Source organism: Pecten maximus, chromosome 1 (genome assembly GCF_902652985.1).
Source record: "Pecten maximus chromosome 1, xPecMax1.1, whole genome shotgun sequence".
NCBI classification, from domain to species: Eukaryota; Metazoa; Mollusca; class Bivalvia; order Pectinida; family Pectinidae; genus Pecten; species Pecten maximus.
The window spans coordinates 52,157,806-52,172,910 of record NC_047015.1 but is presented as its reverse complement, the minus strand read 5'-3'; the positions used below and the strand labels follow the sequence as shown (position 1 = coordinate 52,172,910).

The 15,105-nt window shown below is 35.0% G+C and overlaps 1 protein-coding gene across 2 annotated transcripts; it reads left to right on the top strand.

The window, feature by feature from the left end:
- The first annotated feature begins 416 nt into the window (after nt 1-416).
- On the top strand, nt 417-14,509 carry LOC117337682 (interferon-induced protein 44-like). Of its 2 annotated transcripts, none has more exons than XM_033898786.1 (7): nt 417-512; nt 4,433-4,976; nt 6,431-6,483; nt 6,881-7,078; nt 7,832-7,978; nt 13,029-13,200; nt 13,769-14,509. In XM_033898786.1, exons 2-7 carry the CDS (start codon nt 4,442-4,444, stop codon nt 14,077-14,079), a joined length of 1,416 nt encoding a protein of 471 aa, XP_033754677.1. In that variant the 5' UTR covers nt 417-512; nt 4,433-4,441; the 3' UTR covers nt 14,080-14,509. The 2 variants fall into 2 exon arrangements, with proteins under 2 accessions (XP_033754677.1, XP_033754681.1); XM_033898790.1 differs by lacking the exon at nt 417-512 and adding an exon at nt 1,476-1,570.
- The last annotated feature ends 596 nt before the right edge of the window (nt 14,510-15,105 follow it).

The window sequence follows — 15,105 nt, the reverse complement described above, 5'->3', positions numbered from 1 at the left end:
ACTGAAATATTCTAATAACCATGTTTTCATCAAGATCACTGACATTATCGGATATAACATCTAGAAATGTATTAGGAAATTTAAATATTTTGTACTATGTACATAAAAACAAACATATATGACTCTCTCTCTCTCCCCCCCCCCCCCCTTTATTATGTGTATTGTTTTTTTTTCTGTATTTGAGATGAAACAAACAAATCTGTTATATTTAAAAGTATTGATACTTTATAAAATAATGATGTAAAGGTTATTTGACTAGTTGTGAAATGCGTCGATTTCCCACATTGACAAAATCAACAAACATTTTGATAGAGCGGCCATAATCTTTCCTGTTAAGATATAACTTACCATATCTCATGAACTTTTGCATGCATTACGACCGTACCGTAATAGGACTTTTAAGTGTTAAACTTTCACTTTCACTTTCTGTACTAGGAAAGAGGAAGTGAAGTCATCGAAAAACCCACAGCGAGAGGCACGCCATTTTAAAGGAGTCGTAACCGTATAGCTACGTAAGTATGTTGTTACAATTCATGAGAATATTGCTTCATCACAATATCAATCAATCATCAAAACATGTGACGTAGACTAGATAATTGCTTTCCTTTTATAACGATATTTGAAATGTGCAGACAGTATTTATGAAGATATTTTTGAACTGTTGGTCCAAACGGAAGATGGCGGTTTTGATTATTTTTTATTAAGACTTCGTACTTTGTAAAAGACATAGCATATATATCGTAGTCTGTAATTTGAATTATTTTCTTTTGTGTCCTGAAGTCCGGACCTTATCACAGGTTAATATATGTACACAAATACATAGACTAGTACTGTACGGGTTAGAGTATATTTAGATTTTTCTGAATGTCAAGGATGCATATTACATGTATTATGATAAACAATACAGTTAGTGATCGCCTGTATAGAACACAGCGAATGTACTTTTTAACATACGGAATATTATTGGCTGCTTGTCTGGCTTAATATCAATCTTTATTATACAATTAATTTATACTCTGATAATTTTGGAAGTTTATTAAAACGTCAGGCTACTTAGATATTCACAGAAACCCACCTCCTGTCAATACACCTAAAATACAATTCTTTATTGTAGATTGGGTATATATACAGGCGAGGCGAGAATTGATAGTTGGGTGTACTGACAGACGAGGCGATAGTCTGTTGATTATCAGTAAGAAAAGGACTTTGTCACTATCGACTAAGCCTATATAGATAAAAGCTAGGTCAGGTATGACTAACCGTTTAAATCTGAGATTAATTGTGTTGTAAAGTTTATATCGAAGTTCAGGTTATAATTTGAAGCACATGTGTACTGATCTCCCCTTTTCACAGAATAATGATTATCTACTTTCGCTTTCGTTTCATAGAACATTAAGACAGGCTTGTTTTCGATAATACATCAACGTGTTTTCAGTAAGTATATATCGCGGCTCTCTACTTTCGTTTTCATTATCAGAAGAGTCGGGAAAACCCTGTAGGCAGAAGTATATTAGAGTTTCAAAATTCAGTCACTTAATAACCACAAAGTCGTGACAGGTCAGGCAGCAACGTAAGTATCGCTATACCGTGACCACTTACCTCATTGTAAACGGTGTTTAAATATGTTTTACCTCTGATGTCACCGCCTTACATTAATGTTTATATTATTGTTTACAAATATGCATGTTTGGGCTAAGAACTGTAATATTACATATATAAGAGGGCGTTGTAGATATACTTGGAGCAGGTAGTTTATAGGAATGTGATTTAAAGCTCACCTGCCCGAAGAGCAAGTGGGTTTATCTCGTGGTGCGGTGTCTGTCGTCCGGCCGTCCAGCGTCAACGTTTTCCTTAAAACAGCTTCGTCGCAATAGCCGTGATACACAGAGGCCTACTATTGGTCCTATGTTATTGCTATTGAATATGTTCAAAATCTTGACAAACATTGAAGGTCATATTGAAGGTCATAGGAGTCAAATATACTAAAATCGTTAAACAACTTCTTCTCAATAACCAGGAGGCCCAAGGATTGATATTGGGCCTGTATCATGCTTTGGTAAAGGACTACCAAATGTATTCAAATAAATTTCTTTGACTTCATTCAATGTCAAAGGGGTCAAATATGCAAAACTCTTTAAACAACATCTTCTCAATAACCAACATGTCCCAAGACTTGGGTTTGTAGCATCCTAGGGTGAAGTTATAACAAGTTGGTTCTCAAAACATCAAGAGGATCAGGGAGATGATATTGGGTCTGTAATATGCTGGGGTGAAGGGCTACAAAGCTTGTTGATTGACCCTGCTCTACATTCAAGGTCACACAGGTTAAATTGACTTAACCCTTTAAACGACTTCTCAATCACCAAGAGGCAATTGGAGTTGATAAAGGGTCTTTAGCATGCTAGGGTGAAGGGCTATCATGCTATCGCCAACTAACGACCTTGACCTTCATTCAAGGGCATAGGGCTCAAATATGCTGAAATATTTAAACAATTTCCTCTCAATAACTAAGAGGTCTAGGGACTTGATACTGGGCTTGTAGTATACTAGTATGAAGGGATACCAAGAATATGAATGACATTGACCTATGTTCACGGTCACGGGAGTAAAATAGACTTAAATCTTAAAACAATGAAATCGTGATAGCAAAGAGACTCCAAGATATATTGGGACAATAGTATGCTGGAATGGAGTGATTTACAATAACAACCTAGCCTACTCTGATGTTTGAATAGAATGGTAATCAGCTTATTATCTACATGAAGGACCTACACATGTAGATCAAATTCAAAGTTGTTCTAGAAGTAGGTGGGCGATTCAGGTTCATTAGGCCTATTCTTCATTAAATATAGTTAGAAATAAGAGAATAAAACTTTTTTTTTATGATATAATCGGTCGTACCTGTTGGATTCGTCATTAATTCAACAATTTTTCTGTACCCTGGAATGATCGAATGTGTCGTCATGATATGGATAGTGACGTTGCGTCATGAATTGAAAATGGCGAAACAAAATGGCTGCCCTCTTTTAATTTGGGCTTCTATTTTTTTCACAAAATGAAAGTTTTCTGAGACATTTGATGAAACGTATCTTTAAGTTTTCATTATATATGAGGTTTCATGAAACTCGTTTTAAGCTTGCTCACCAAGGTTAATAAAAATATGAAAAAAAAGGGAAAAAAATCTCGTTTCAAAAAATCTCATATGAAATAAAACTAATTAATATCCTGTATATAACAAATTGATGTTTGATTTTGAAAATTGATTTACAATTAACAATCCGCGTATAATTGTCTTAAATATAAAAAAAGGACTACTGCTGTTTTTGTAACCTTTTTAATGTAAGTAACCTATTGTTGTAAAACAATTTATTCCTATATTTAATGAAGAATCACACTCCTATCAAAACGTTCCTGTGTTCTGCTCCAAGTTTGACCAGGAGCATGGTTGAACATGAGACTATATTTGTGATAGGGGCATGACTGTCAAGCGGATCCGAAATGGGGAAATGGAGAATATAGGGAATTTATAAAGAGATAACTGCATTCGTATCAGTGATATTGGATCTACCTGAGTTTGGCAAATAGTGCATATATTAGTCATTTCAAAGTGTGACTAAAGTAATCTAACCTTGGTCTGTTCCGTGGACAGGGATATCTCAACCCTCGTGTAAGGGTTTGGACAGTCAGCACGAGACTTGCCGAGTGCTGGCCAGCCAAATTCTTACACTAGGGTTGATATATCCTTGTTCTCGGAACAGACCCATGTTTGATTATTTTCCCCACATACTTGCAACCAAATGTAAGTTTTTATAAAAGTTTTTCATCGCGCCATCTTCAATGCTTCTTGGAATGTGCGTCAAAATTTATGACGTCATCATTTACGACTTGGTCACTGAATGTAAAATGATCACGTTATGTTATTGTGAGAAGCGTCATATAGCGCGTGCTGGCTGTCTTAACCCCCCTGTGTAAGATCGATTTTTCGATTACCATAGATAAGGATATCGGCAGTTTTACCGGGTTGAGATTTTCTTATCTCACCCTAGGGAAAAGACAAGCTACACGTGCTCTTTTCACGTTCTCAACAATTGTATTTCGTCACGTCAACAATACCATGACGTCACGGCAATAGTGCAATGACGTCATGTCGACAATTCAATCACTTCACGTCAATATTTCCTTGTATTTATGTACGTCAAAATTAGATACATAAGAGGGTAAACAGGATAAGAGAAAAAATAATCATTCGACCCCAAGGAAGTGAGACAGAGGAATCTCAACCCTCGAGGTAAGATAATGAAGCTGCCAAACCCCTATCTCACCCCAAGAGGGTGAAAAATTCTATAAATCTTTTCCCTATCAACCGCCGGATAACCCTGTTAAGTATGTGAGGAAAATTGGTTATCTATAATGTATGTTGTATTATTTTTAGGTATACATAATGGCAACAGAGCTTACACCAACCCACAAAAATCAACTATCCAAATGGATTGATTCATCAAAAACACACAAGTTTACTTTACTGTATAAGATCAGTCGTGACGGGTGTAACGCCCAGACCTTCCACAGTTACTGTGACAACAAGGGACCGACTGTCACTGTCTTTTACAACACAAATAGTTCGGTGTATGGGGGATACGCAGCTGTCAGTTGGAACTCGAATGGCGACTATTCCGCTGATGTAAACGCATTTCTGTTTAAACTAAAATTCAATGGTGCAGAACAGCCGATGAAGTTTCCCAACAAATCCAACGGAACCAATGCTTTATATGGGGCTTCCAGATACGGACCAACCTTCGGTGGTGGACATGATCTACATTCTTTTAGTGATAGTATAAATAAGTCAGGAACCTATTTTCCGTTAAATGGTAACACTAGCGGACTCGGCACTACCTACGATTTTCAGGAACAGAACTACAACTCCGTGATGAACGGTCACCTACAGGTGCTGGATCTGGAAGTCTACCGTGTCGAAGGTAACATAGTATAATGACATACAAAACCACACTGATACACAGATATACACTCTATAACAAAGGTTTCTGGGGTTATTGAAACTAACCAATTTGTAGAGGTGATTATCACGATGACGCAATATGTCTTAGTGTTCAAGTATTTATACGATATAGTAACTGACAATATGCTTTTCTGTGACAATATATCTGTGTGTGACAATATATCTGTTTGTGACAATATTTCTGTGTGATAATATCTGTTTTTTACAATATCTCTGTGTGATAATATCTCTGTGTGATTATATGTATGTGTATGACAATATCTGTGTGTGACAATATATGTGTGTGATTATATCCGTGTGACAATATATCTGTGTGACAATATCTGTGTGTGTGACAATATATCTGTGTGATAATATCTGTGTGTGTGACAATATATCTGTGTGACAATATCTGTGTGTGTGACAATATCTCTGTGTGACAATATTTGTGTGTGACAATATCTCTGTGTAACAATATCTTTGTGTGTGACAATATCTGTGTGTGTGACAATATTTGTGTGTGACAATATCTGTGTGTGTGACAATATCCGTGTATGTGACAATATCTCTTTGTGTGACAATATTTGTGTGTGGCAATATCTCTTTGTGATAATATCTGTGTGTGACAATATCTGTGTGTGTGACAATATCCGTGTGTGTGACAATATCTCTGTGTGACAATATTTGTGTGTGACGGTATTTGTGTGTGATAATATCTGTGTGTGACAATATCTCTTTGTGACAATATCTGTGTGTGACAATATCTGTGTGTGACAATATCTGTGTGTGACAATATTTGTGTGTGTGTGCCAATATTTCTTTGTGACAGTATCTGTGTGTGTGACAATATCTGTTTTTGTGACAATATAGATCTGTTTTGTGACAATATCTGTTTTGTGACAATATCTCTTTGTGAGAATATCTCTGTGTAACAATATTTCTTTGTTTGACAATATGTCTCCGTCTTTGTATATGACATGTCTTTGTGTGACCTTATCTCTTTGTGTCATAATGAGTCTGTGTTACATGTCCCTATATGATAAAAGGTTGCAAAACATATTTTTGTCTGAAAATATCTTTTTGGATATGACAATTTTATTACTTATTGGTTAACATTACTGTACATCTTCAATGTTGGTAGATAATATGTCCCTGTAACAACATCTTGTTTGTATTTGTGCATGTCTCATTGGATAGGCACAGCTATTTAAACGGACAAAATACATAACATCATTTATAGGTTGAAATCATTGCAAAACAGCTTACAATTTATAAACGATATGGACTTGCATTGTTTCGTGAATTTCTGTTTTTGCAATACAATCCGTATATATATTTTACAGCCTTGGAGTAATTTTGATATTTCAACGACATAATATGTTGATCAATAAAATACTTTTTGAAACATACTGTTTTCCTCTTTATTATTTTCAGAGCAGCAGTTGCTTCAAAAGCCGTGGATTCAAAATGTCGACTGGAGTAGTCAGGTTAGACAGAACCCTTTAGGCCCTTAGCATCAGTGACGAGTCCCTGACAAACGAAAAGAAAAACCCAGTTCAATCAAATTTTGGCTCTTAACTCTCCGGTTGAAAGGTGTAAATATTGTGTATGTCCTCTGTATAATATTTTGCATTATAAAGTTACGGTTCGTATGTAAAACATTGTAGTACATCAAAACTATCAAAATATTTATGTATTTAGAATACCTTAAATCGCATTTCTTAAGACACGTTGTATATTAGTTTAAATGAATTAGGATGCATTATAAGCCGAATTGTCGGACCTATTGAAGGTAACATAAATAAGAATCTCATTTCAACTTGATCAACTTACGTGATATATAGTAGAAACAGATTTATCTATCTGTTGTCACTTTGTTTTCAGCTTGAGGAAGAGATCAAGGACAAAGTGGCCACATACAAACCTTTACCTGGACTGGACCTTCAGCAGGCGAGGATTCTATTGGTCGGACAGGTCGGGGCTGGAAAGTCGAGCTTCTTCAACACCATTAACTCCATCTTCCGGGGGCATATCAGTGGCCAAGCTAACACTGGAAGTGCGGAACATAGTCTTACAACAGCTGTGAGTATCATTAGCCTTAATCCTTGGAAACCAAATTACGTTATAGCATTTTATATCATGAATATAGCTTGATATCGTCCAATGCTATGTTGTTCAATTTGCTACCACTCGTGGCTACACTTTATATTTCATCTGATCATCGTTCGTTGCATACATATCCTCGTTAACTGTCCTAGTTACCACTGCTTCTCAAGAATTGTATTTGCTGGATGAGTCAACCTTAATTTGCGGGTTGACTTTGGTGCCCTGCGTAACTGCGGTGAATATATTTAGCCAATTCACAACATTTGTGTTGATGTTGTATCTACAAAGGTAGACTAATAGATAAGAAGACAGTCTTTTAAATACTACATTTAATGATTTCATACCAGGGAAGTCAAGATCCATTTTGGAATCTGCTAATTTTAAATCCAGATATGAGTTTACGACGAACATGAGTTTTATTACTTATGTACTATCCTGAGAAAAGTTATAAACTTGGTCAGGTAAATCTCATTATCGTCCCCCTCGGCTGTCAAGCTATGGCTATCACTGGGTTGCATAGTGCTAACACACTTGTCGTTTGCCTAGGCGGCAGGGGTGCGATTCCCCGACCAGATGTGGTTTTCTCCAGTTCTCTCTCACAGTAGTTCCACTTGCGCGCTTCCGACCGAGCCATCAGGAGTGATTGATTTGAAATAGTATTACTTATGTAATAATGTTTTAATGGAATATTACATATCGAATTTTCAATAATGTTTTCCTCCCATTTAGTACCGGATGTATCAAGTCAGAGATGGATATGCTGGTAAACCCTTCAACTTCCGGTTGTGCGACACGCGTGGTCTCGAAGAGGATCAAGGTATTGATGACCACGATGTTGATTATCTACTTGATGGTCACGTGCCAGACAGGTACAAGGTGAGTGAATATGTACACATATCTACAAATGTTGATATGTACCAAGATAGAAATATGGATAGGTAGCAGTGTACAGTAAAAATGCCAAATTCTGAAAAATATGGCACATGTTTTAGATATGTAAACATTGCCAGTTAACCTTACATATAACCTCTAATAAAGTATATATATTTGAAATCTGTACAACATTTGCAATTTTAATAGAGCTCTGAAGGATAAGTAAACTGATATTTTCTGTGTTTTTTAGAGCTGTGAATACCATGGTAACAGCTTAAAAAATTCTCAAAAATTGCAAAATATTATGATATTTGACCCAAAATGGCACAATTCTCTACACAATTTTTTTCCTGAAACCTATTTAAAATTAAATATCTCTATCCCAAAGACAGAATTAATCTTGTTTGGACATATGTTGTAAATTAAGTTTTTCCGCTATCTTACCTTTTCTGTGGGCTGCCATTTTGCGCTGTAGGCAAAACTAAATTTCCTGTGTAAACACACGTTCGGAAAATCCGGATATTTAAAATCCGGAACCAATTTATTGATTTTTGTTTTAATAAATGTGAAGCCTGTATGTACTACTTCATACTGAATATACCAATTATAGTGTACATTTATTTTTTCATTTTTTATGCATATCATAATACAGGAGTTATTTGCTTAACAAAAAAATTGCCCATGGCCAGGCTGTCTTACTGTGGTGTGCTACCTTATACATCACTTTTTTAAATTCTAATTTTACTAAAAACCCCATGAATGTCTAGGACATGTTCCGACGAACAAAATGACATATCCGGTTACCGTGTATCTTTAATAGTCACCGAGTATTGCTGATTTCCCTGAGAGGTGTATTTTGGCAACTTTTTCTCCCAATCCAGTAATAAGGGGAGGTAATTTTAAAGATGAAAACTCCCATAATTCTGTATATCTCTTGAATAAAGTTGTGTTTTGAGTTGAATGTGGTACTTTGAGTCTCTGTGCATGTAATCAAGCAAAAAATACTATACAACTATCAAATTTAGCCTTGTAATATGACGTCATAGTTACCATGACGTCATCAGTAACTATGACGTCATCAGATGGTATCTATGACGTCATAAATACTCAATGGTGTCATAATAAATAACCAAATTCCTTTCCAAACCTCAGCTTAGCAACACATGCAATATTCTAACTGATAAATCATGGCATGACATCCAAGATTTCAAAATGTCATGCCTATGACATCACAATCATCTGTTTCCACCCCGGTTATTCAGATATGTACCAATGATCATATGAAAGTGTCCGCTGATCCCATTTTATGCGGAAAATGCTATTTTTTCTGCTTTACCTAAGTGAATGACCATAATTGACAATATTGCATCAACCGTACACTCAAGCCATTGAAATTACATGCTTACCATTGTATAAATAAACTGAAAATAATGGTTTCACCAAATATTTCAAAAAATAACACTTACTGTAATAGTTTCCATGGATACGGGGTAATAAATCAGGTAAAACTAACCAGAATTCAGTCTATATGGTTTGTTAGATACCCAATAAGTTATATTGGGTTTGTTATAAAACATAGAATATCTTTTCAATTTACACTGACTCATTAACATTATGCTTAATTAACCCACCCTTAAAATGGGTAGATATGCGAGTTACCTCCCTTGATTCCTCTAATATGACAAGCCAGATAATAAACAAGTTTTAGATTGTTTTTATGCATTTTTGAGCAATAATGAATTAAAATGAAGCTTAATCAAGCATAATTAAGCACAATTTCCAAAAAATAACATTTTTCAGCCCTTATAAGGTAGCAGTGTACAGTAAAAATGCCAAATTCTGAAAAATATGGCACATGTTTTAGATATGTAAACATTGCCAGTTAACCTTACATATAACCTCTAATAAAGTATATATATTTGAAATCTGTACAACATTTGCAATTTTAATAGAGCTCTGAAGGATAAGTAAACTGATATTTTCTGTGTTTTTTAGAGCTGTGAATACCATGGTAACAGCTTAAAAAATTCTCAAAAATTGCAAAATATTATGATATTTGACCCAAAATGGCACAATTCTCTACACAATTTTTTTCCTGAAACCTATTTAAAATTAAATATCTCTATCCCAAAGACAGAATTAATCTTGTTTGGACATATGTTGTAAATTAAGTTTTTCCGCTATCTTACCTTTTCTGTGGGCTGCCATTTTGCGCTGTAGGCAAAACTAAATTTCCTGTGTAAACACACGTTCGGAAAATCCGGATATTTAAAATCCGGAACCAATTTATTGATTTTTGTTTTAATAAATGTGAAGCCTGTATGTACTACTTCATACTGAATATACCAATTATAGTGTACATTTATTTTTTCATTTTTTATGCATATCATAATACAGGAGTTATTTGCTTAACAAAAAAATTGCCCATGGCCAGGCTGTCTTACTGTGGTGTGCTACCTTATACATCACTTTTTTAAATTCTAATTTTACTAAAAACCCCATGAATGTCTAGGACATGTTCCGACGAACAAAATGACATATCCGGTTACCGTGTATCTTTAATAGTCACCGAGTATTGCTGATTTCCCTGAGAGGTGTATTTTGGCAACTTTTTCTCCCAATCCAGTAATAAGGGGAGGTAATTTTAAAGATGAAAACTCCCATAATTCTGTATATCTCTTGAATAAAGTTGTGTTTTGAGTTGAATGTGGTACTTTGAGTCTCTGTGCATGTAATCAAGCAAAAAATACTATACAACTATCAAATTTAGCCTTGTAATATGACGTCATAGTTACCATGACGTCATCAGTAACTATGACGTCATCAGATGGTATCTATGACGTCATAAATACTCAATGGTGTCATAATAAATAACCAAATTCCTTTCCAAACCTCAGCTTAGCAACACATGCAATATTCTAACTGATAAATCATGGCATGACATCCAAGATTTCAAAATGTCATGCCTATGACATCACAATCATCTGTTTCCACCCCGGTTATTCAGATATGTACCAATGATCATATGAAAGTGTCCGCTGATCCCATTTTATGCGGAAAATGCTATTTTTTCTGCTTTACCTAAGTGAATGACCATAATTGACAATATTGCATCAACCGTACACTCAAGCCATTGAAATTACATGCTTACCATTGTATAAATAAACTGAAAATAATGGTTTCACCAAATATTTCAAAAAATAACACTTACTGTAATAGTTTCCATGGATACGGGGTAATAAATCAGGTAAAACTAACCAGAATTCAGTCTATATGGTTTGTTAGATACCCAATAAGTTATATTGGGTTTGTTATAAAACATAGAATATCTTTTCAATTTACACTGACTCATTAACATTATGCTTAATTAACCCACCCTTAAAATGGGTAGATATGCGAGTTACCTCCCTTGATTCCTCTAATATGACAAGCCAGATAATAAACAAGTTTTAGATTGTTTTTATGCATTTTTGAGCAATAATGAATTAAAATGAAGCTTAATCAAGCATAATTAAGCACAATTTCCAAAAAATAACATTTTTCAGCCCTTATAAGGTAGCAGTGTACAGTAAAAATGCCAAATTCTGAAAAATATGGCACATGTTTTAGATATGTAAACATTGCCAGTTAACCTTACATATAACCTCTAATAAAGTATATATATTTGAAATCTGTACAACATTTGCAATTTTAATAGAGCTCTGAAGGATAAGTAAACTGATATTTTCTGTGATTTTTAGAGCTGTGAATACCATGGTAACAGCTTAAAAAATTCTCAAAAATTGCAAAATATTATGATATTTGACCCAAAATGGCACAATTCTCTACACAATTTTTTTCCTGAAACCTATTTAAAATTAAATATCTCTATCCCAAAGACAGAATTAATCTTGTTTGGACATATGTTGTAAATTAAGTTTTTCCGCTATCTTACCTTTTCTGTGGGCTGCCATTTTGCGCTGTAGGCAAAACTAAATTTCCTGTGTAAACACACGTTCGGAAAATCCGGATATTTAAAATCCGGAACCAATTTATTGATTTTTGTTTTAATAAATGTGAAGCCTGTATGTACTACTTCATACTGAATATACCAATTATAGTGTACATTTATTTTTTCATTTTTTATGCATATCATAATACAGGAGTTATTTGCTTAACAAAAAAATTGCCCATGGCCAGGCTGTCTTACTGTGGTGTGCTACCATAATCTAAAATGCTCACCGTTCTTTCAGTTATTAGTCCCCTGCCGATTGAAAAACGGGGGGACTTTAGGTTTCCCCTCCGTCCGTCTGTCTGTCCGTCCGTCTGTCTGTCTGTCACGCAACAGTTGTCCGGACAACTCCTCCTAAAGTACTACTCTGATTTTAACAAAACTTGGTATACATGATCAGTATAACATGTAGTTGTGCATCCCACATTTTTTTTCTCGAAACTCTATTTTTCAAAATGGCCGCCGGCTTCTCATTGGTTGAGGCTTGTCCGGACAACTCCTCCTAAAGTGCTACTCCGATTTGACGAAACTTTGTATACATGATCAGTATAACATGTAGTTGTGCATCCCACATTTGTTTTCTCGAAACTCTATTTTTCAAAATGACCGCCGGCTTCTCATTGGTTGAGGCTTGTCCGGACAACTCCTCCTAAAGTGCTACTCCGATTTGACGAAACTTGGTATACATGATCAGTATAACATGTAGCTGTGCATCCCACATTTTTTTTCTCGAAAATCCATTTTTCAAAAATGAATAGGTGCACTTCTAGCTCAGGCAGGGGACTTTGTATTGCTGTTGCAATACTATCCATCCTTGTTATTTCAAAGACGAAAGGAAAATTTCTTTAGAAAGTAAAAATGTAAAAATGTCTGCATATCGAAAAAACAACACAAAATCACCCTGTCGGGTAACTCATTACAATCTGATAAAGCAGTGGAAGCCAATAGTAAGATTTTAAAAGCTGCTTCTTAAAATCCGTTTTAAACCAGATATGTATTAAAAAACCACTATGTGTGTTTATAATCTCTTTCATTGTAATGTTGTGTCCTTTGTTCTTACAGTTTAACCCGTCCGTTCCTCTATCTCCTGATGTCATTGGATTTTTAAAGCACCCTACGTTGTCAGATAAAATCCACTGTGTTGCTTTCGTCCTAGACGTTAGTACTGTAGATGTTATCCCTGAGAAGGTTTTGGAGAGGATCAAAGCCATGCAGGTGCGGATGAATCAAAGAGGTAATATTTTGTTTCACTCTTGTTCAGTTACTGTAAATAACATCTGTCACAAAAAGGAAGACACAGGCTTGTTGGCTATATCTTTTCAATGCATATCTGCTTCGCACGGAGTATTTTCAGAGCAATAGTCAGAACAATAGTTACTTTGCAGTTTGTATGAATTTTCATCTTTAAACACATGGATACTGATTACTGCGTGGTTGTGCTAAAATATCCCTAGTTGTTCATTCATATTTTAGCTTTTCAATCGAAAGCAAGAAAAGCAATTTGTTTTTTTGCAAATTAATTTAATATTGCCATACAATTTATCAAAATCACTCACGTAAGATGTAATTAACATAAAAACCAAAATGGTAAGTCATAAAGATCAATTTACTCTCTTTCTAAATATGGGAAGATAGACGTTTATTTCTGGTGAGAGGAAATTCCCACAGCAGTCTGGAGATTGTTATATTATTTGAGTATAAGTGCAATTCAGTGATCAAACTATCCATTAGTCGATGTGTATAGGTCTGCATTACGATTTCGCTGGGTAACATTTCAAAGTGTCATTTAATCTCGTTCACAGGTGTACCCCAGGTTGTGCTCTTGACAAAAATCGACAGAATATGTGAGGAAATCTCCGATGACGTCAGCAAAGTGTTTTTCAGTCCGGCAATGAAAGAGAGTGTGGACAAGGTTGCTATGGTGATGGGTCTGCCTCGGTCACACATACTTCCTATAAAGAACTATGAGTGTGAGGTAGAGCTTGACCAGAACACCAACATCCTGTCACTTCTCAGCCTCCGACGAATTCTACATTTTGTGGATGACTTCCTGTACAACAAACTGGACGAAATCGAAGTTGAGCAGTTAAAAAAGGTTAAAATTGGCGATTAAACCGGAAATAACCGAACCAAATAGTATGTGTTGTATTTCAGATATCTGTGAGAAGAGACAGTTTTCGAGATCTTTATTACTTTTATAGCATACTGGCGAATTGTATGATTGCCCTATGAGCATTTATTTACTCTGCTTTGCATGAAGTACTGTTGCTAACTAGCTCGTCAAACCTTGAATTTGTTATCGTATTTTTACTGTATCAAATAAAGTCAAATTCAACAGGACCAATACTAGTAAAGATCAATGATTGATTGAAAACATTGTTTGTGGTTTTGTCCTTTAGTCATGACACATTGAAAACACATGGTGTACATTTTTAATCTAAATTTAGATTATACATTTTGATTTTGCTATTGAGAAGCTCGATTCAATATACCAGTGTAACTATAAACATAGTCGTGTACTTATAATAAAAACGTGTTATCTATAATTTAAATAGTTCATTTTAGCATGATCGACCCCCTGTCCCCAATATAGTCCATAGCCGCCATATATAACTAAGACACAACTCGTAGATCATTCCAGGAGGACAAAGCTGGAATATAGAATATATATGTACTATCTAACATTAAGTTTCCGTAATCCAACCTAGCATTTTTTATTTCATATAAAACATTCTGTTATATTCAAGAGAATATTCAAAACACCAAACTTTGGGGACACAGAAACGTAACTATATCAAAATGAAAAATGAGAACGATTGAGAGTAACGTCAATACGAATCTTAAATTGATAAATATATCACTCCAATTCCCAAGAAATAAGGAGAGACTTGATTATATGGATTCTCCCTATAGGTGTCAAAAACCTTCTATTCCATATCTTAATTCAGTGTTACTAGTTTTTTGTCATAATAATTCAATTCAATTAATTTTGTCATTAATTCAATGCCTAAAACTAAACCCTTGTAACTGCCCACTGTAAATTCCATTCCGGAAAGTATGTGACTCTAGTATATTTTTCACTGCCTATCCATATTACCTGAGTTTTGCCTTTATTTACCTTAAGCCCAGATATTTTTGC